Source organism: Coregonus lavaretus, assembly GCF_964263955.1.
Source record: "Coregonus lavaretus genome assembly, chromosome: 20".
NCBI lineage: Eukaryota > Metazoa > Chordata > Actinopteri > Salmoniformes > Salmonidae > Coregonus > Coregonus lavaretus.
The window spans coordinates 45,971,908-45,993,328 of NC_140007.1; the positions used below are offsets into that span (position 1 = coordinate 45,971,908).

Genomic DNA, 21,421 nt, shown 5'->3' on the forward strand with positions numbered 1-21,421 from the left:
CCTGTCTCGGAGCTCTATGGACAATTCCTTCGACCTCATGGATTGGTTTTTGCTCTGACATGCACTGTCAACTGTGGGACCTTATTTAGACAGGTGTGTGCATTTACAAATCATGTCCAATCAATTGGATTTACCACAGGTGGACTCCAATCAAGTTGTAGAAACATCTCAAGGATGAAACAGGATGCACCTGAGCTCAATTTCGAGTCTCAAAGCAAAGGGTCTGAATACTTATTTAAATATTGCATTTCAATTTCTAAAAACCTGTTTTCGCTGTGTCATTATGGGGTTTTGCGTGTATATTGATGAGGAAAAACATGTATTTAATCCATTTTAGAATAAGGCTGTAACATAACAAAATGTGGAAAGGGGGAAGGGGTCTGAATTAGGGCTGTGGCGGTCACGGAATTTCTTCAGCCGGTGATTGTCAAGCAAATAACTGTCGGTCTCACGGTAAATTAACCGTTAATTAACAAACACATTTAGCATCTCCTGGCTTCCACCCACAGCCTACAAGCCACTGATGCAGACCTTTGGAACATCTACATTTTAAAAAGTCTAATAAATCCATGTAATATAGCCTACACCTTCACAATAAATCCATTATTTATTTGACAGGTCTAAGAAGTATGATATGAAGAAAATGTAGTCTATTTCAGAAGAACAGAATAGCATCTGAGTTGTCCTTATGTTAGGTCCTGATCTGGCTATGCCAAATGGCTGTGGGCTACACTAGTTCATTTAGCAGACAAGATTTGCTAAGAATTCCGTGGCATTATTTTATAGTATGAAGAATACAATTGAACAAAGCTGAATAAAATAGAAAGGATATTTTCTCCAAATGATTTGGGGGAGGGCGCACATGCGGCTATTCTGTGTTGAGTGGTTAACAAAGAAACAGGTCCTCCTATATGCTTAATTTAGAGTTATTAATGTAACTTTAGTTGTTCTACAAACGTTGGGCTGCATGATGCGACTCCAATGATGATTTGAAAAAAGTTGCTTGAAAAGGCACGAGCTCTGCTTTGTTTTTTGGGCAGGGCTGTACACACTTCATCAGTCACAATTTGACAAGCACTTGATAACGCCTCGAATTTCACGGGCGGCATCCCCTTTGTGTGACCGTAATGCCACCCTAAAAAAAAAATTGGCCGTTGTGCCCTTCTCCCTGAGTGCTGCACGCTCCGAAGCACCTCTCACGCACATGGTTCTCCATCAGGTGATCGGGTCTTTCTCACAGGCTACAAGTGAAGACAGACACAACGGGGACCCAACTGCGCGTCCTTATCCAATTCCCGAGGTGCAAATTGAAGATAATGGAAGAACTGTCCACATTTACTTTTCGTCAGCCAACAAGATGCAAAAGCGCTAGCCTATGTCAATCTACTATCCCCCACAGTCAACCCATTTCTATTCTTTGCGAGAAATAAATATTCCAAACATAGTCTGTGACAGTTGTGGGATGCGATAGATCCCAAATTAATACAACCACTAGCATCAAAAAACTTTTTTTACGCAAAGTGGCTGACATAACAGATCAGAACGTTTATCTTAAAATGTTGATAAACTATTAGGCTATTTCTTCACATTATAAGTGCAGCAATGCGTACGGGGCAGTAGGCTATACGTTTGAATGTTCCATTAGCGGAAAAACACCATGATCAAAAGTGACCGCAAATGCAATTATGCATGTAATGCTTTTATTATAAACGTGCATTTTTATGGTGAAAATTATCTTCCCCAAACTTGAAACTCACGCGGTACTTATATATGCCAGTTAGGCTCTACACCCCTCGTAAAGCAGATTAATGTGCTTAATTTTAAGACGTTATTTGACCACTTTAGTTGTGATATAAACCTTATTAAAACATATAGGCATATGGGCTAGGCTACATGAGGTGTGCGACTATGATTAGAAAAAGTAGCACAAAAAAAAGCATTGTTTCTTACGCTGGGCATCATTCACAAGAGATAATATATAATTCACAAGTGATAGGCTAATATTGTCACCCATCACACTATTCTTGTTTAAATCTTGTCTTTACATATGCTAAATAATATATGTATGAAGTTAGTTTTGATTTAGAATGGACCATTATCATGCACCTGTCTCAGAACAGAGGCAGGGGAAAAAATACATTACATTTACATTTTAGTCATTTAGCAGACGCTCTTATTCAGAGCGACTTACAGTTAGTGAGTGCATACATTTTTTCATACTGGCCCTCCGTGGGAATCGAACCCACAACCCTGGCGTTGCAAGCGCCATGCTCTACCAACTGAGCTACACGGGACATGTCATCTATGTACTTAAATAGCGAATGGAGGATGCTTTTCCCCGTGGTTCATTTTCATGCCAGCCAGGTAGGCTATACTCCTGTTGTAAAGCGAAGCAATGTGCTTAATATTAGGAAAGTTGAGAAATAAATATAGTAGGCCTAGCCTCTAGAAAGCTGATGGGATCCTCCTCTTTTTAATAGAGGCCATCAAAACTCTGTTTTCTCTTGCAATTGCATAGCCTATAGAAATGTTGCGCAACATGAGCTCATGGGCTCTCATGAAGCGTTTGATTAGATTTTCAATTGCATTGATGTCAGAGTGATTAGAGGGACAATGGAGTGCTGAGTACCAGGCAGTTAGCAAGTTTGGTAGACCATCAGCAGCATCAGAGCTTGGAGAAGGATAATTACCGTGACTAAACGTGGAATTTGACTGCCTTCATGTCTCGTGACCGCCGGTGTGGCGGTAATACGGCCACCGCAACAGCCCTAATCTGAATACTTTCCGAATGCACTATATATATATACACACACGTAGCTAGTTATGCCCTAAATCTAGAGACAGGGGTTCTTTCTCAATTCCTTGCATTCTCTCCTCGCCTCCTTCTGAAAACGCATTGGAGAAGAAGGTCAAAGGGGAGGACCTTGAACCCTCTGCCCCCATATGGTTGAGAGGGAGTCAAGAAGCCAGGATGTGAGGAATCGTAGACATAGCCTACCATGTCTACGTGGTGATGTGTATTTTTAATGGATTATCATTAAGACCTTTGATTTTTAATAAAGTACAGTGGTTATTTTCCACAACAGTGGTAGAAGCTTCTGAAGGCCATTTAGTGAATCTGACTAACCTTGAGTCCACAGACAGCCAGGTAGTCTTCGTTGCAGGGGTTCCCAGTGAGGCTGAGCACGGTGAAGGGGACGGGGGCCGAGGCCAGACGAGTCAGGGTTAACTTCCTCTTACTGGAGTCAGCCTGCTTTAGGAGAGCCGACAGCTGCAGGACGGTGATCTGGAGACGAGGGGAGAAGGGGGACAGGGGAGGAGAGGAGAGGAGAGGAGAGAGCAGAGGGTTAGGGAACCCTGGTTCAGCACCAGACAGAAGGGGTACCTAGCGTTCTGGTTCAATTAAACCAAGATTGGTTAGCATCTAAAAGCACACAAAATGACATCAGGATGAAACGCTGCTTTTGAACTTTTTAATACAATTTAGTGCAACAATGGCACGAAGAAACCAGTATGACCCCACATGAACCCTGTGTCTCTGCCTTTGTGTGTGTCTCTGCCTGTGTGTGTGTGTGTGTGTGTGTGTCTCTCTGCCTGTGTGTGTGTGTGTGTCTGCCCGTGTGTGTGTGTGTGTGTGTGTGTCTGCCTGTGTGTGTGTGTGTGTGTCTGCCCCCGTGTGTGTGTGTGTGTGTGTGTGTCTGCCCGTGTGTGTGTGTGTGTCTGCCCGTGTGTCTGCCCGTGTGTGTGTGTGTGTGTGTGTGTGTGTGTCTGCCTGTGTGTGTGTGTGTCTCTCTGCCTGTGTGTGTGTGTGTGTCTGCCCGTGTGTGTGTGTGTGTGTCTGCCCGTGTGTGTGTGTGTGTGTGTGTGTGTGTGTGTGTGTGTGTGTCTCTCTGCCTGTGTGTGTGTGTGTGTGTCCCTGCCTGTGTGTGTCCCTGCCTGTGTGTCTCTCTGCCTGTGTGTGTCTCTGCCTGTGTGTGTCCCTGCCTGTGTGTCCTTGTGTGTGGTGCCAGTGCCCACCTTGCCCTTCTCGTGGCTGACGGCGAGGTGCTGGCGACGGCCCTGGGGCGAAGACAACACACACATGGCGACACGACGCAGCACGTGGGCACTGATGAGCTGTCTGATGGTCTGGCCCTGGTCCCCACTGTAGTTCATACGCACGTTCTCAAACGCTCCCTCCTGGGAACCAAGGGTGGGCACCTGGGGAGAGGGGAGGAAGGGGCATGTTAGTCATGAGGGAGGACAGAGAGTCTTAATTCAGCATCAAATACTGCATGTTTCTCACATTTCGCTAAGCTTAGACATCCTCAACCCTACTCCTGGAGAGCTGCAGCAGCACTGGTGGTTTTTGTCCCAGCTAAGTTCTACACCTTGATCAGATGAATCAGGTGTTTTCACCGCTGTGAACTGAATCAGGTGTTTTCAACGCTGTGAACTGAATCAGGTGTTTTCACCGCTGAACTGAATCAGGTGTTTTCACCGCTGTGAACTGAATCAGGTGTTTTCACCGCTGTGAACTGAATCAGGTGTTTTCACCGCTGTGAACTGAATCAGGTGTTTTCACCGCTGTGAACTGAATCAGGTGTTTTCACCGCTGTGAACTGAATCAGGTGTTTTCACCGCTGTGAACTGAATCAGGTGTTTTCACCGCTGAACTGAATCAGGTGTTTTCACCGCTGAACTGAATCAGGTGTTTTCACCGCTGAACTGAATCAGGTGTTTTCACCGCTGAACTGAATCAGGTGTTTTCACCGCTGAACTGAATCAGGTGTTTTCACCGCTGAACTGAATCAGGTGTTTTCACCGCTGAACTGAATCAGGTGTTTTCACCGCTGAACTGAATCAGGTGTTTTCACCGCTGAACTGAATCTATACTGCCTCCCAGTCTACAGTGGTGGAACTCTCAGTCATAGTTAAAGACTAAAGGAATAGTTGGTCAGTCATCTCAACACTGTGTAGCTCATTGAGGGTTAGGGTTATGAATAAAGACCTACCATGAGTTGGTCAGGGTTAGGGTTATGAATAAAGTCCTACCATGAGTTGGTCAGGGTCAGGGTTAGGGTTATGAATGAAGTCCTACCATGAGTTGGTCAGGGTCAGGGTTAGGGTTATGAATAAAGTCCTACCATGAGTTGGTCAGGGTCAGGGTTAGGGTTATGAATGAAGTCCTACCATGAGTTGGTCAGGGTTAGGGATATGAATAAAGTCCTACGATGAGTTGGTTAGGGTTAGGGTTAGGAATAAAGTCCTACCATGAGTTGGTCAGGGTTATGAATAAAGTCCTACGATGAGTTGGTCAGGGTTAGGGTTATGAATAAAGTCCTACGATGAGTTGGTCAGGGTTAGGGTTATGAATAAAGTCCTACCATGAGTTGGTCAGGGTTAGGGTTATGAATAAAGTCCTACCATGAGTTGGTCAGGTTTAGGGTTATGAATAAAGTCCTACCATGAGTTGGTCAGGTTTAGGGTTATGAATAAAGTCCTACCATGAGTTGGTCAGGGTTAGGGTTATGAATAAAGTCCTACCCATGAGTTGGTCAGGGTTAGGGTTAGGAATAAAGTCCTACCATGAGTTGGTCAGGTTTAGGGTTATGAATAAAGTCCTACCATGAGTTGGTCAGGGTTAGGGTTATGAATAAAGTCCTACCATGAGTTGGTCAGGGTTAGGGTTAGGAATAAAGTCCTACCATGAGTTGGTTAGGGTTATGAATAAAGTCCTACCATGAGTTGGTCAGGGTTAGGGTTATGAATAAAGACCTACCATGAGTTGGTCAGGGTTAGGGTTATGAATAAAGTCCTACCATGAGTTGGTCAGGGTCAGGGTTAGGGTTATGAATGAAGTCCTACCATGAGTTGGTCAGGGTTAGGGTTATGGTTATGAATAAAGTCCTACCATGAGTTGGTCAGGGTTAGGGTTATGAATAAAGACCTACCATGAGTTGGTCAGGGTTAGGGTTATGAATAAAGTCCTACCATGAGTTGGTCAGGGTCAGGGTTAGGGTTATGAATGAAGTCCTACCATGAGTTGGTCAGGGTCAGGGTTAGGGTTATGAATAAAGTCCTACCATGAGTTGGTCAGGGTCAGGGTTAGGGTTATGAATGAAGTCCTACCATGAGTTGGTCAGGGTTAGGGATATGAATAAAGTCCTACGATGAGTTGGTTAGGGTTAGGGTTAGGAATAAAGTCCTACCATGAGTTGGTCAGGGTTATGAATAAAGTCCTACGATGAGTTGGTCAGGGTTAGGGTTATGAATAAAGTCCTACGATGAGTTGGTCAGGGTTAGGGTTATGAATAAAGTCCTACCATGAGTTGGTCAGGGTTAGGGTTATGAATAAAGTCCTACCATGAGTTGGTCAGGTTTAGGGTTATGAATAAAGTCCTACCATGAGTTGGTCAGGTTTAGGGTTATGAATAAAGTCCTACCATGAGTTGGTCAGGGTTAGGGTTATGAATAAAGTCCTACCCATGAGTTGGTCAGGGTTAGGGTTAGGAATAAAGTCCTACCATGAGTTGGTCAGGTTTAGGGTTATGAATAAAGTCCTACCATGAGTTGGTCAGGGTTAGGGTTATGAATAAAGTCCTACCCATGAGTTGGTCAGGGTTAGGGTTAGGAATAAAGTCCTACCATGAGTTGGTCAGGGTTAGGGTTATGAATAAAGTCCTACCATGAGTTGGTCAGGGTTAGGGTTATGAATAAAGTCCTACCATGAGTTGGTTAGGGTTAGGGTTAGGAATAAAGTCCTACCATGAGTTGGTTAGGGTTATGAATAAAGTCCTACCATGAGTTGGTCAGGGTTAGGGTTAGGAATAAAGTCCTACCATGAGTTGGTCAGGTTTAGGGTTATGAATAAAGTCCTACCCATGAGTTGGTTAGGGTTAGGAATAAAGTCCTACCATGAGTTGGTCAGGGTTAGGGTTAGGAATAAAGTCCTACCATGAGTTGGTCAGGGTTAGGGTTATGAATAAAGTCCTACCATGAGTTGGTCAGGGTTATGAATAAAGTCCTACCATGAGTTGGTCAGGGTTAGGGTTAGGAATAAAGTCCTACCATGAGTTGGTCAGGGTTAGGGTTAGGAATAAAGTCCTACCATGAGTTGGTTAGGGTTATGAATAAAGTCCTACCATGAGTTGGTCAGAGTTAGGGTTATGAATAAAGTCCTACCGTGAGTTGGTCAGGGTTAGGGTTATGAATAAAGTCCTACCATGAGTTGGTCAGGGTTAGGGTTATGAATAAAGTCCTACCATGAGTTGGTTAGGGTTATGAATAAAGTCCTACCATGAGAGGGTTAGGGTTAGGGTTATGAATAAAGTCCTACCATGAGTTGGTCAGGGTTAGGGTTATGAATAAAGTCCTACCATGAGTTGGTCAGGGTTAGGGTTAAGGTTATGAATAAAGTCCTACCATGAGTTGGTCAGGGTTAGGGTTATGAATAAAGTCCTACCATGAGTTGGTCAGGGTTAGGGTTATGAATAAAGTCCTACCATGAGTTGGTCAGGGTTAGGGTTATGAATAAAGTCCTACCATGAGTTGGTTAGGGTTATGAATAAAGTCCTACCATGAGTTGGTCAGGGTTAGGGTTATGAATAAAGTCCTACCATGAGTTGGTCAGTCATCTCAACACTCTTGTCCAGTGTGTGTAACTCATTGAGGGCCTGCTGGGCTCGGCTGCTGCTGCCTACAGCGGAGGCCTGCTGGAAGTTGGTCTGGATGGCATCCATCATGAAGACCAGCATCTCCAGAACCACTGCCGCCGTGGACGAGCCAGACTGGAGAGAGAGAGAGAGAGAGAGAGAGAGAGAGAGAGAGGGAGGGAGGGAGAGAGAGAGAGAGAGAGAGAGAGAGAGGGAGAGAGAGAGGGGGGGAGGGAGAGAGAGAGAGAGGGAGGGAGAGAGGGGGGGAGAGAGGGGGGGAGGGAAGTCAACGTCAACCTATGATATGTCATAAGAGCGTCATAACATTGTCATACACGTCACATAACAAATAGTGATCTTAAATGTCGCTGAATGTCAAGACTGTAATTTAGCATGTACAGGAAACCGTTATGACAGATACACTGCAGGGGGACTACGTGTACCTGACACGCATTTCTTTACACAGAAGTGATGTAGGTCTGTTTTGACTGAAAGCTTAGCACATAAATATCTGATCTCAGAGACGTTCTGAGACGTTCTGCTTCAGCTGAACTCCTCACCACTTGCGCCAGAAGCTCCTCCTGGCATCCCTCGATGTTCTTACAGACACTGCTCTTCTTGGGCCGGTCCTCGTCGCCAGGCTTGCCCTCACAGATGGTCACCTGTGACGTGAACAACGATTTTTAATTACTTGTACAGTCCACAGCCCTCTAGATGTTGTATATTGTCTGTTGTTGTTGTTGTTTCATGTCGTGTAAGGAGTTTTAAATTAGCCTGAAATCCAAACATGACAAAGAGTGGAAAGGTTAACGCAGGCGTCATTTCTATGACGCAAGGCACATTTCTGAGAAAATAGACGCGATCTAATCTTATGTTATCTTACCTTGCCCTTGTCGCTGGGGCCCAGGGAGCTCTGACGGCGGATGGCACTGTCCGGCATCCTCATTTCACTCTGGAAGGCCGACGACTCCTTCACGGTGGAGCCGATCCCACTGCTGAGGCTACGCTTCACCAGGGCCTGAGGAGGGATGACTGGTTCGTTAGAGGAGATGGAAGACCGTCTAAACACACACGCATTCAAGACCACGGTTATGGACACGATCACACACACACACACACACACACACACACACACACACACGGTTATGGACACGATCACACACACACACACACACACACATACACACAAAGTGAACAAACACACATCTACGCTAATATGTCATGCGGATATTATTACAAAAAAATTATCAATAAAAAGAAAATTCTGTCTATATTAATTACTTGAATTAATTCTGTTTAAGTTTGAATCATGTCAGCCAGTTAATTCTGAGATGTTTTAAATTTGTACTACTTCATAAAACAGACACAGACAGACATCGTGGATGGATTCCCTAACTTCTGGCCGTAATATGTTGGGGAGGGGGGGGTCGCTTTAATAGCTAGAACTCAGACTAACTGGGTGCCGATGGTTATGACGCTAATCAAATGGATGGGTGGTATAAGTGATATTGCAAAAGCCAAAAAGTTACCGCAGTGTTTCTCTTCCCATGGTGACCTGAGGTATTCGGTCTCACCTGACAGGTACCGTCCTCCTTTGCCCCGCAGTCACAGAAGAAAGAGCCGTATTTGGCATAGGAGATCTCATGGTCTTTGTGGCAGACCTTGGCGCACACTGTGCACACACCTACCCCATCCACCATTTTACAGGTGTGACAGTGGTACCTAGAGAGAGAGAGGAGGGAGGAGGGAGGGTGTTGAGTTATACTAGTAGTACTAGAGATGTCTCAATAACCTGCCCTTTCTCCTAAAGTGTACACTCGTATAGAACACTACTCCCTACCACTGTAAAGCATTGGGGATTGGTGGGGTAGAGGGCGTTTCCAGTCCACCAGATGTCTTATATGAGGCATTCCCCTGCACACTTTGGCAGAAAGTACAGATTATTGGGACACAGTCTATGTGGACGTGGAATACTGTGAAGGAATGGTATTGATCACACGGGGGTGTGGGGGGCTTCTTTTACCAATGCTGGTTCATGAACTCCTTCTGGGTGATGGTGAAGGTACACAGCTTATTGCACTGGGAGTCTTCATCCTACGGCACAGCAAAGAGACACATCAGCTTGGTTTTCCCCATTTCCTCATTTCTAATAGATATGGTCGGGTATTACCTGTCCATTACACTCAGATTCAAAACTGCTGTTTTCTCCCTGCTGAACACAACCATCTGCTTTTTCTCAATTAACCTTTCCTTGATTCCTCGCATCCTCCTTCTCAAAACGCATAGGAGAAGAATGTCCGAGGGGAAGGACCTCTGGCCTTCTCCTATGACACGGTTGAGGAAGAGGCAAGAAGATAGGATGGGAGGAATCACAGAGAGACGGATGGAGGTAGAGCCACGGTGTGGGAAGTATTTTCTAAAATCCCAGTGTCTCTAATAGTGAGACAGCTGGTGAGACGTTAAGGGGTTCCTTACCGAGTCCTCTAGCCTTCTCCTCCTATATATTCTACACTATATAAAGTACCTATCTATCTCCATATTTCTATATATTCTACACTATATAAAGTACCTATCTATCTCCATATTTCTATATATTCTACACTATATAAAGTACCTATCTCCATATTTCTATAAATTCTACACTATATAAAGTACCTATCCATCTCCATATTTCTATCTATTCTACACTATATAAAGTACCTATCTATCTCCATATTTCTATATATTCTACACTATATAAAGTACCTATCTATCTCCATATTTCTATATATTCTACACTATATAAAGTACCTATCTATCTCCATATTTCTATGTATTCTACACTATATAAAGTACCTATCTATCTCCATATTTCTATATATTCTACACTATATAAAGTACCTATCTATCTCCATATTTCTATCTATTCTACCCTATATAAAGTAGCTATCTAGTTCTATCTGAACATGATAGAGGGGGTTCCTTACAGAGTCCTCAGCCTGTGAGTCGTCGTCCTCCACAGCCAGCTCGTCCACCCAGTCGGAGTCCACCTCCACAGCCTTCTCCTCTCCATCCACCAGCAGCACAGAGGAGCCCTGACCACTGCCCTGTCTCAGGGCGTTCATCACGTCAGCCAGGTAGGAGATGATGTGACAGCAACACTCCAGCATACTGGCATGCTGACGGGGAAAACATACGAGTGAGAGAGGTTGTTTACCTGCGGTGACAGGGCAGTTCAGGGCAGTTTTGTGAATTCAGAATCTAAAACGTTTTCTTTCTTTTTTTTTGATTTAATTATTACTTACTTTGCCCTGGGACACGTTTGCACTCACTTTCTCCACAACGTTTTTCTGGGTCAGGTATTTTTTGCTGCAGAAAATAAACAGATACATATTGAATCTAACTGCATATTTACACATAAATTATCATACAGATCTCGTTAGAGCTTACTAATAACAATCACTTCACCAGTCCTACGCATAAAAAAATTAATAAAAATAAATAAAAAAAGCTAACATTATCTTTTACGAATCTCTTACCATCTGGTCAGCCAGTCGATGGCGGCGCGGTGCAGCTGCAGATGCCCCGCCCCCTGACCGGCGCTGGCTAGGGTCGCCATGATCACCATGAGTTCCGGGAAGCCAGCTCCGTCCCCATTGGCCAGCATTTCCGTTGCCATGGGGATGAGGGTGGAGAGCAGGACGGTGCACACGCCCTCGCCCACCTGGCTGTTGTCCCTGACGATGTGCGTGGTGAGCACCTGGAGAACGTTTCATGAAACAGTTAGTGCTAACCAGCCAATCTGTTTGGTCGATAGGTGTTAGTTATTGACGATAATCCACGTAAAAGTCTCCACAAGGACATTTATGACTTCGATACTGATACCAGGTTTAGTATCACGATACTCGATAGCATCACGATACTCGATAGCATCACGATACTCGATAGCATCACGATACCCGATACCAAAACGATACCCGATACCAAAACGATACAACAGCAAAAAAATAAGGCATATTAGCCAAAGTCACAGAATGGCCCTTGATCCAGACAGATCTGTAGAGTTCAATATCAAATATGAGATTTTTGAATGTATGCATTAATGAATCAATTATACAACCATGCAAATCAATTTGACTGTTGTTTTTTACTAACTACATAAAAACAATGGTCATCATGTATTTGAATGTTACATCTCTAGTCTATTGATAAACTGGGTAAATCAAGATGTAGCCTAGGTCTGTTCACAATACAGGTGAATGCATATTCAGTAGGAGTGTGTGCATGCATTGAGTTAATGAGCTTGTTTTCGGCTGATTCCATTATTCAAGTGTGTTAACTTCTGTTCAGCATAATTGGTGATGCAGCCCAGACTCCCAGTGAGCGCAGTGGTTCCTCAGAACAGACTAGAACCAGCAGTGAGTAAGCGGAGCAGGCACGGTGCTCTCGCGCTACGAGGGGACATCGGCACGGTGCTCTCGCGCTACGAGGGGACATCGGCACGGTGCTCTCGCGCTACGAGGGGACATCGGCACGGTGCTCTCGCGCTACGAGGGGACATCGGCACAGTGCTCTCGCGCTACGAGGGGACATCGGCACGGTGCTCTCGCGCTACGAGGGGACATCGGCACGGTGCTCTCTCGCTACGAGGGGACATCGGCACGGTGCTCTCGCGCTACGAGGGGACATCGGCACGGTGCTCTCGCGCTACGAGGGGACATCGGCACGGTGCTCTCGCGCTACGAGGGGACATCGGCACGGTGCTCTCGCGCTATGAGGGGACATCGGCACGGTGCTCTCGCGCTACGAGGGGACATCGGCACGGTGCTCTCGCGCTACGAGGGGACATCGGCACGGTGCTCTCGCGCTACGAGGGGACATCGGCACGGTGCTCTCGCGCTACGAGGGGACATCGGCACGGTGCTCTCGCGCTACGAGGGGACATCGGCACGGTGCTCTCGCGCTACGAGGGGACATCGGCACGGTGCTCTCGCGCTACGAGGGGACATCGGCACGGTGCTCTCGCGCTACGAGGGGACATCGGCACGGTGCTCTCGCGCTACGAGGGGACATCGGCACGGTGCTCTCGCGCTACGAGGGGACATCGGCACGGTGCTCTCGCGCTACGAGGGGACATCAGCACGGTGCTCTCGCGCTGGTAGACATACCTGATCCTCTCTCAATCAGTAGACGACGCGAGACACATTTGACAGAAGTACCGAAAGTAATACAAAGTCTAGTACCGAACCGTTTTTTATAATATAATATGCCATTTAGCAGACGCTTTTATCCAAAGCGACTTACAGTCATGCGTGCATACATTTTTGCGTATGGGTGGTCCCGGGGATCGAACCCACTACCCTGGCGTTACAAGCGCCGTGCTCTACCAGCTGAGCTACAGAGGACCACCCATGTTGTAGTATCTAAGCTTTGGTATACCGTGCAACACCTATAGGGGTACAAACACACTAGAAAAAACACTAAGAGGGGATACACAGGTCACTGCCAAAATAAAGGAAACTCCAACATGAAGTGTCTTAATAGGCCGTTGGGCCACTACGAGCCAGAACGGCTTCAATGCACCTTGGCATAGATTCTACAAGTGTCTGAAACTCTATTGGAGGGATACGACACCATTCTCCACGGGAAGTTCCAACATTTGGTGTTTTGTTGATGGTGGTGCAAAAACACAGTCTCTGGCGCCGCTCCAGAATCTCCCCTAAGTGTTCAATTGGGTTGAGGTCTGGTGACTGAGACGGCCATGGCATATGGTTTACATAATTTTCATGCTCATCAAACCATTCAGTGACCACTCGTGCCCTGTGGATGGGGGCCTTGTCATCCTATGGGGGCATAGCCATGGTAGCCAAAATAATGGCCTGCCCACCATTTTTATACATGACCCTAAGCATGATGGGATGTTAACTGCTTAATTAACTCAGGAACCACACCTGTGTGGAAGCACCTGCTTTCAATATACTTTGTATCCCTCATTTACTCAAGTGTTTCCTTTATTTTGGTAGTTACCTGTCGTTGAGACTGTTTCATGTTGACCAGTCTTGTGAAAGGCTTTTGTGCTGACTCTCACACACACACACACACACACACACACACACACACACACCTGTAGCAGCGCCCTGTTCTCCTGCACCGTCTCCAGGTGCTCCGAGTCCTTGGGGGGCGTGGCCGTCATGCGGGTGAGCCACGCCTGCAGCCGGGCCGGCTCCACACACGCCAGCTGGGCCAGGGAACCACACAGACACAGCAGGCTGGGGTTGGGACTCTTCTCCGCTGGGTTTGGAATAAGCAAAGGAGAGGTTTAAGGATATGAAAAGAGATGGTAGGAACTGAAATGCTCATGGAAGGAACTTGAGAAACTAGAGTAAAAGGGTTTAAAGTCAAGATTAGGATGAACACTCAAGTCTCTGGTTGTTCAATATGGACAACACTTTGGTTTGGGAGGCAGAACTGGTTTGGGAGGCAGAACTGGTTTGGGAGGCAGAACTGGTTTGGGAGGCAGAACTGGTTTAGGAGGCAGAACTGGTTTGGGAGGGGAAAAAGAGGAGTGAGGGTAAACTTACTGAGCTGGAAGAGTTTGGTGAAGAATTTCAGCACCCGGTTGCAGAATTTAGCAGAAAGGTTTTCATTGGCTGTAGCCATCATGATCTGGACCAGTTCTCCACTGAGAGACAAACAAGAGAGAATGCTAAGCAAGACCATAGGTGGCGCGTCCAATAGGCTATGGGAAGCTTCCCCAAAAAGTACATTTGATTAAATACCAAAATGATATAATTACTCCTGTCTATACAGAAATAAATACAATTATTCAAATTACTACACCAGAGAGAGCATGATTTAGCCACTGGGGATCAAAAGAAGCTAACAGTCGAGAAGTGCGCATTTTGGGCAGCATGCAAATATAAAATAGCTGATTGTTGAGGTGCGGCTTTCAATGAAACGCATCTGAAAGAGTCCTAGGCCTATTGCAATATTCCAAAATACAATCGTGGGGAAAAAATACAAAAGACAAAAAAAATAAAAAACTCTAATCTGTCTTTAGTTATCCCAACAGTAGGCCTGTCCTATTTGGGACAAGACCATCGCTCATATCCCCGGTGAGTGCGCATATTCACTGGTCTTTATCATTGGGTGAGTCAGTGCCACTGGATAGTTATTCTACGACAATCTAATTTCCTCCTCCAGGCTAGATGGACGTCATATTGTAACCTATAATATGAGTCTCACCTTTTCTTAGGCCTAGATTAGATGGTTGGATTCAAGACAAGGTCGTTTTTATTGACGTCAGTGTCAGCAGAGTGCCCTGTCATTAGGATTCTGCTAATATGCCTCCAGTCGTGGAAAGTGTCATTGAATTGCATAAAAACGTGTTTATAAAAAGGCCACATTTTCTCTGGGATCCTCTTTTTAAAAAAATGTTAGCTGTTACAAACAGCGAGTTAGTTATATTATTATCCTAATTTATGACTATCCAATCTACTCATCACATTAGGAATAGTAGGCTATTTTACATTAGTCTGTAAATGCGATGATAGATGCTCTACATGCAGTGATTTTTTTGGGGTGAAAAGATTGCTTCCCCAAACTTGAAACTCACGAGCTGCCTATGAGAGAGACTGTTGTGATTGCAATACGGCTTAGTCTGTGATTGTGACTACAATATGGCTTAGTCTGTGATTGTGACTACAATATGGCTTAGTCTGTGATTGCATGGTGGGGAATACATACATACATACGGCAGATAGCTTAGTGGTTAAGAGCGTTGTGCCAGTAACCGAAAGGTCGCTGGTTCTAATCCCTGAGCCAACTAGGTGAAAAATCTGTCGGTGTGCCCTTGAGCAAGGCCCTTAACCCTAATTGCTCCTGTAAGTCGCTCTGGATAAGAGCGTCTGCTAAATGACAAAAAAAAAAAAATAATAATAATACATCCCTGTGGGAATTGAACCCATGACCTCGGAGTTGGTAGCGCCACGCTTTAACCCACTGAGCCACACAAAACCACTGACACACCTGAAGGAGAAGAACTCTTCCATGGCCTTGCATACTTGGCTGCTCTCCAGCTGCCTCTCCAGGTATAGTAGACAGTCCTCCAACACAGACTCATCCAGACCACTGAGACAAACAGAGACACATTCAACCATTACAGCGGTCAATCTCTTTCCATGACATTTAGCGGACGCTTCTTTGAATAGGTCTCGTCAAATTTTTCACTCTGTTGGAGGTATATGTAACCATTCTCAAGCCCTGTCAAGTTGACTAGGGTATCATTGATGGACAGGGGGGGGGGGGTCATTCAAGTTGACTCAACTCCCGAGTCTCAGCCTAACTGCTCGGGTCAAAGTTTCAAAGTCTCACCTGTTGGGGTCGGAGTGGTTGGCGATGACGTTGTAGCATCCTGTGACCAGTCTCTCGTAGACGCGGGCCAGGAAGGTTTCAGACTCAGCGGGGCCCAGGATACGCTCCAGGGAGGTAGAGCAGATCTCAGCCACGCTCTCCGTACTGCTCTCCAAGAGGAGGGGGAGCAGGGAACGCACCACTTGGGGAGGGTTCAACTCCTCAGTCCTGGGGGGGGAGGGGGGGGGGGGGGGGGGGGAGCGAACGAGAGAGAGCGAGAACTAATTACTAATTAGCTTTGATGAAAACTCAAGACCACAGTCAATGGGAGAATCGCATATTTTTATCCACAAGGTATATTAGCTTTGCAATACTGGAAACTGTTCATGTAATATGGACCGTGTGGAAGTGGCTGATGCTGGTATTGGAGACACCGTTGGTGCGGCTCGGAGGGTAACTTACACTATGAGGTCTCCGGTGAGACGCACCAGAGAGAGCAGGATGTGTTTGAGAGAGGAGGCCAGGGCCAGGGACTGGTTACTGAGCGTGCTCAGATGAGCTGCTTGGATGGCACTGATGTAGCTCTCCGACGGGATGGTGTCGTTGGCAAACGCATTCCGCTGAGAGAAGAGACAGACAAGTTAGTCGGGAAAAAACGTCATTATCCTCGAACGTCTCCCCCCGTGGGAACCCAGACGTGTCACAGCTAGTACATCTGATTGGCCTAATCCAGGGCTTGATGACTAGTTAACAAGTTGGATCAGGCGTGACAGGCTCTGGAATACATCAACTACACGGAACAACTGGGGGGTTCCCAGAGGAAAGGTTTGACAAATCAATCAATCCATCCATCAACCAATCTATCTATCTATCAATCATGTCACTCATTCAATCAAATCAGTCATTATGCTGAGGGGGAACACAGGCTGTATCCAAAATAGCACCTTATTTCTTACACTACTTTCGGTAGGGGTGCAGTTTGAGACAGCCTCATTATTCATAACTGCAGACAGACAGACACAGACAGACACAGACAGACAGACAGACAGACAGACAGACAGATAGACAGACAGACAGACAGACAGACAGACAGACAGACAGACACAGACAGACAGACAGACAGACAGACAGACAGAGACGGGCACGGCACGTGTGACCGATTGGGGTTTGATCAGGAATCAAACTCTTTGATCAAGTGTCGAAGGTATTCACGAGAGGGTGGCTCCACCTCCGTTACCACATGGGGGTACGTACAGAGCGCATCCACCCCCTTTCAGGGGTACACACCCATGAGCCGATGTTAGGGAACTCGTTGGTGTGGATATTGTTCCAGGTGTCACACAGTGTCTGGACGGCCGAGGGCAGGTTCTGCATCACACTCTGACCTGAATGAGTGAAAAAACACAACACACCGTGGTTGAGTGAGATGAGGACTGAGGGGGGCTCTGCTGGTCTCCCATTGAAAACAGTAGACTTTAACTAGGTATTGCTGACTGGTTTTGCTGAATATGTCTTCATTTGTCTAGAATGAGCCCAAACCATAAGCCCACTAGTACGTACCGAGCAGGTTGGCTTTGCAGCGCATGGAGCCTATGGACAGCACTGCGGCGTAACCCTGGAGTTTAGCCTCTGACAGCTTGTTCTCTCCTTCCTCTGGTAGGTTCATGAGAAGATAGGACCTGGGACACACAGAACAGTCAGTCATCATTGCCCAAAAACAATACATTCTTCTCAGGATGGAAAGAACACATCCATTTTCTGTGTGAACTGCCAACTGAGTCTATTATTTGAAGACCTGAGTTGTTCTGCCCCACTAGAGAACATAGCCTGAGTTGTTCTGCCCCACTAGAGAACATAGCCTGAGTTGTTCTGCCCCACTAGAGAACATAGCCTGAGTTGTTCTGCCCCACTAGAGAACATAGTTTGAGTTGTTCTGCTCCACTAGAGAACATAGCCTGAGTTGTTCTGCCCCACTAGAGAACATAGTTTGAGTTGTTCTGCCCCACTAGAGAACATAGCCTGAGTTGTTCTGCCCCACTAGAGAACATAGCCTGAGTTGTTCTGCCCCACTAGAGAACATCGTTTGAGTTGAGTGGTAAAAAGAGAGGATAGTGGATCGTTCTCACCTGGTGAAGGCTGTGTACACGTCTATGAGCTGCAGCGTAGCAGGCAGCAGGTTCTTGGTGATCTCTGAGGACTTGTGAGGGTCAGTCTCTGCGGCCACCTTGGAGAAGTGTTCGTCCAAGGACACCTGGACCTTGGAGATGACCGCGTCCAGAGTATAGATGGCCTGTAGGGAGGGGACCTGGTGCAAGGCCAGGATGGAGCTGGGGTCCACACAGGAGAACGCTGAGATCTATAGAAGAGACGAAGGTTACACACTGACATCCATACAAATTAGGGATGGCTCTGAATGTCATCTTTATTAAGATTATTCATCATTTGTAGCAAATCTGTAAATAATATAATGCCGTTGATTTATTGAGCATTGAAATGCATTGAACAAACACACACAGTGCATACAGTTGAAGTTGGAAGTTTACATACACCTTTAGCCAAATTCATTTAAACTCAGTTTTTCACAATTCCTGACATTTAATCCTAGTAAAAATTCCCTGTCTTAGGTCAGTTAGGATCACCACTTTATTTTAAGAATGTGAAATGTCAGAATAATAGTAGAGAGAATGATTTATTTCAGCTTTTATTTCTTTCATCACATTCCTAGTGGGTCAGAAGTTTACATACACTCCATTAGTATTTGGTAGCATTGGCTTTAAATTGTTTAACTTGGGTCAAACGTTTCGGGTAGCCTTCCACAAGCTTCCCACAATAAGTTGGGTGAATTTTGGCCCATTCCTCCTGACAGAGCTGGTGTAACCGAGTCAGGTTTGTAGGCCTCCTTGCTCGCACACGCTTTTTCAGTTCTGCCCACAAATGTTCTACAGGATTGAGGTCAGGGCTTTGTGATGGCCACTCCAATACCTTGACTTTGTTATCCTTAAGCCATTTTGCTACAACTTTGGAAGTATGCTTGGGGTCATTGTCCATTTGGAAGACCCATTTGTAACCAAGCTTTAACTTCCTGACTGATGTCTTGAGATGTTGCTTCAATAGATCCACATCATTCTCCTTCCTCATGATGCCATCTATTTAGTGAAGTGCACCAGTCCCTCCTGCAGCAAAGCACCCCCACAGCATGATGCTGCCACCCCCGTGCTTCACGGTTGGGATGGTGTTCTTCGGCTTGCAAGTCCCCCCCTTTTCCTGCAAACATAACGATGGTCATTATGGCCAAACAGTTATATTTTTGTTTCATCAGACCAGAGGACATTTCTCCAAAAAGTACGATCTTTGTCCCCATGTGCAGTTACAAACCGTAGTCTGGCTTTTTTATGGCGGTTTTGGAGCAGTGGCTTCTTCCTTGCTGAGCGGCCTTTCAGGTTATGTCGATATAGGACTCGTTTTACTGTGGATATAGATTATTTTGTACCGGTTTCCTCCAGCATCTTCACAAGGTCCTTTGCTGTTGTTCTGGGATTGATTTGCACTTTTCGCACCAAAGTACGTTCATCTCTAGGAGACAGAACGCGTCTCCTTCCTGAGTGGTATGACGGCTGCGTGGTCCCATGGTGTTTATACTTGCGTACTATTGTTTGTACAGATGAACGTGGTACCTTCAGGCGTTTGGAAATTGCTCCCAAGGATGAACCAGACTTGTGGAGGTCTACCATTTTTTTCTGAAGTCTTAGCTGATTTCTTTTGATTTTCCCATGATGTCAAGCAAAGAGGCACTGAGTTTGAAGGTAGGCCTTGAAATACATCCACAGGTACACCTCCAATTGACTCAAATGATATCAATTAGCCTATCAGAAGCTTCTAAAGCCATGACATCATTTTCTGGAATTTTCCAAGCTGTTTAAAGGCACAGTCAACTTAGTGTATGTAAACCTCTGACCCACTGGAATTGTGATACAGTGAATTATAAGTGAAATAATCTGTCTGTAAACAATTGTTGGAAAAATTACCTGTGTCATGCACAAAGTAGATGTCCTAACCGACTTGCCAAAACTATAGTTTGTTAACAAGACATTTGTGGAGTGGTTGAAAAACAAGTTTTAATGACTCCAACCTAAGAGTATGTATACTTCCGACTTCAACTGTATATGTTCAAACATTCTCACACTAGGGCTGGAAGAATAACAGTATCGCAATATGTTTTCCATGGCAAAAATAAAATAAAATAATAAATAATTAGTCATTTAGCAGACGCTCTTATCCAGAGCGACTTACAGGAGCAATTAGGGTTAAGTGCCTTGCTCAAGGGCACATCGACAGATTTTTCACCTAGTCGGTTCGGGGATTAGAACCAGCGACCTTTCGGTTACTGGCACAACGCTCTTAACCACTAAGCTACCTGTATGTAAAACATTGTGTGCTATAGCTTGGAAAATAAATCAATGTGACTCTGGATTACAACATAATGAGGTTTGCTGTCCTAAAGAAGTTGAATCTGCATCGTGTTTTGTTTCCTTGCCACGATACTAAACGAGTACCATGACACTGGTATCGTCCCGGCCCCATCTCACACCCACCTGTCTAGCTATGTACTCTTCGGCCAGCTCCACGTCGTACTTGACGGTGCTGCACTTGGAGGAAGCCGCCTCGATCAGATCCGTAGCTTGGTCTGTCTTCATCCCCTGAGTCACCAGGTGCTCCTGAGATTGAGGAGAGAAAACAGAAGAATTGAGAAGCAGAAACAATTTTTTACAGTCAGAGTTTTTCATTTCAGTTTAATCCAACAGCTGGTTTATCAATCCACAAGGGCTTAGATGGGAATCCAAATGGTTGAAATCATATCAAATATAGTTACAAAACATGAATAGCTACCTATGGTTTTATTTATTACATAAGAAGACAACAGCTGCTAAGATATTGAAGAAAAAAAACAGGGCAGTAGCATGTCTGAGGGGACTAACTGACACTGGCTGGCTAACCTAATAACTAACTCACTGACTGACCTAACTGACTGGCCTACTAACTAACTAACTAACTAACTAACTAACTGACTGGCTGGCTGACCTACTAACTAACTAACTAACTGACTGACCTACTAACTAACTCACTGACTGACCTACTAACTAACTGACTGACTTACTAACTAACTGACTGACTGACCTACTAACTAACTGACTGACTGACCTAATTAACTAACTGACTGGCCTACTAACTAACTAACTGACTGACTGGCTGGCTAACCTACTAACTAACTAACTGACTGACCTACTAACTAACTAACTGACTGACCTACTAACTAACTAACTTACTAACTAACTAACTAACTGACCAACTAACTAACTAACTGACCTACTAACTAACTAACTAACTAACTGACTGACCTACTAACTAACTGACTGACCTAATTAACTAACTGACTGGCCTACTAACTAACTAACTGA

At 45.4% G+C, this 21,421-nt stretch overlaps 1 protein-coding gene across 1 annotated transcript in view; it reads right to left on the bottom strand.

Annotated features, from left to right (window-relative positions):
• LOC311147989 (E3 ubiquitin-protein ligase UBR4-like) overlaps positions 1–21,421 on the bottom strand; it is a gene marked incomplete at its 5' end in the record, with an annotated part of 129,360 nt that overhangs the window by 71,459 nt on the left and 36,480 nt on the right. Inside the window, 19 exons of the mRNA XM_084184859.1 lie at positions 3,128–3,286; positions 4,018–4,200; positions 7,599–7,769; positions 8,195–8,296; positions 8,518–8,652; positions 9,209–9,356; positions 9,658–9,728; positions 10,601–10,792; positions 10,919–10,982; positions 11,153–11,373; positions 13,738–13,904; positions 14,195–14,295; positions 15,642–15,743; positions 15,987–16,193; positions 16,428–16,585; positions 17,253–17,350; positions 17,526–17,644; positions 18,092–18,321; positions 20,558–20,680. Of these exons, the coding sequence (XP_084040985.1) occupies positions 3,128–3,286; positions 4,018–4,200; positions 7,599–7,769; positions 8,195–8,296; positions 8,518–8,652; positions 9,209–9,356; positions 9,658–9,728; positions 10,601–10,792; positions 10,919–10,982; positions 11,153–11,373; positions 13,738–13,904; positions 14,195–14,295; positions 15,642–15,743; positions 15,987–16,193; positions 16,428–16,585; positions 17,253–17,350; positions 17,526–17,644; positions 18,092–18,321; positions 20,558–20,680 (2,751 nt within the window). The remainder of the gene's footprint in view (positions 1–3,127; positions 3,287–4,017; positions 4,201–7,598; positions 7,770–8,194; positions 8,297–8,517; positions 8,653–9,208; positions 9,357–9,657; positions 9,729–10,600; positions 10,793–10,918; positions 10,983–11,152; positions 11,374–13,737; positions 13,905–14,194; positions 14,296–15,641; positions 15,744–15,986; positions 16,194–16,427; positions 16,586–17,252; positions 17,351–17,525; positions 17,645–18,091; positions 18,322–20,557; positions 20,681–21,421) is intronic.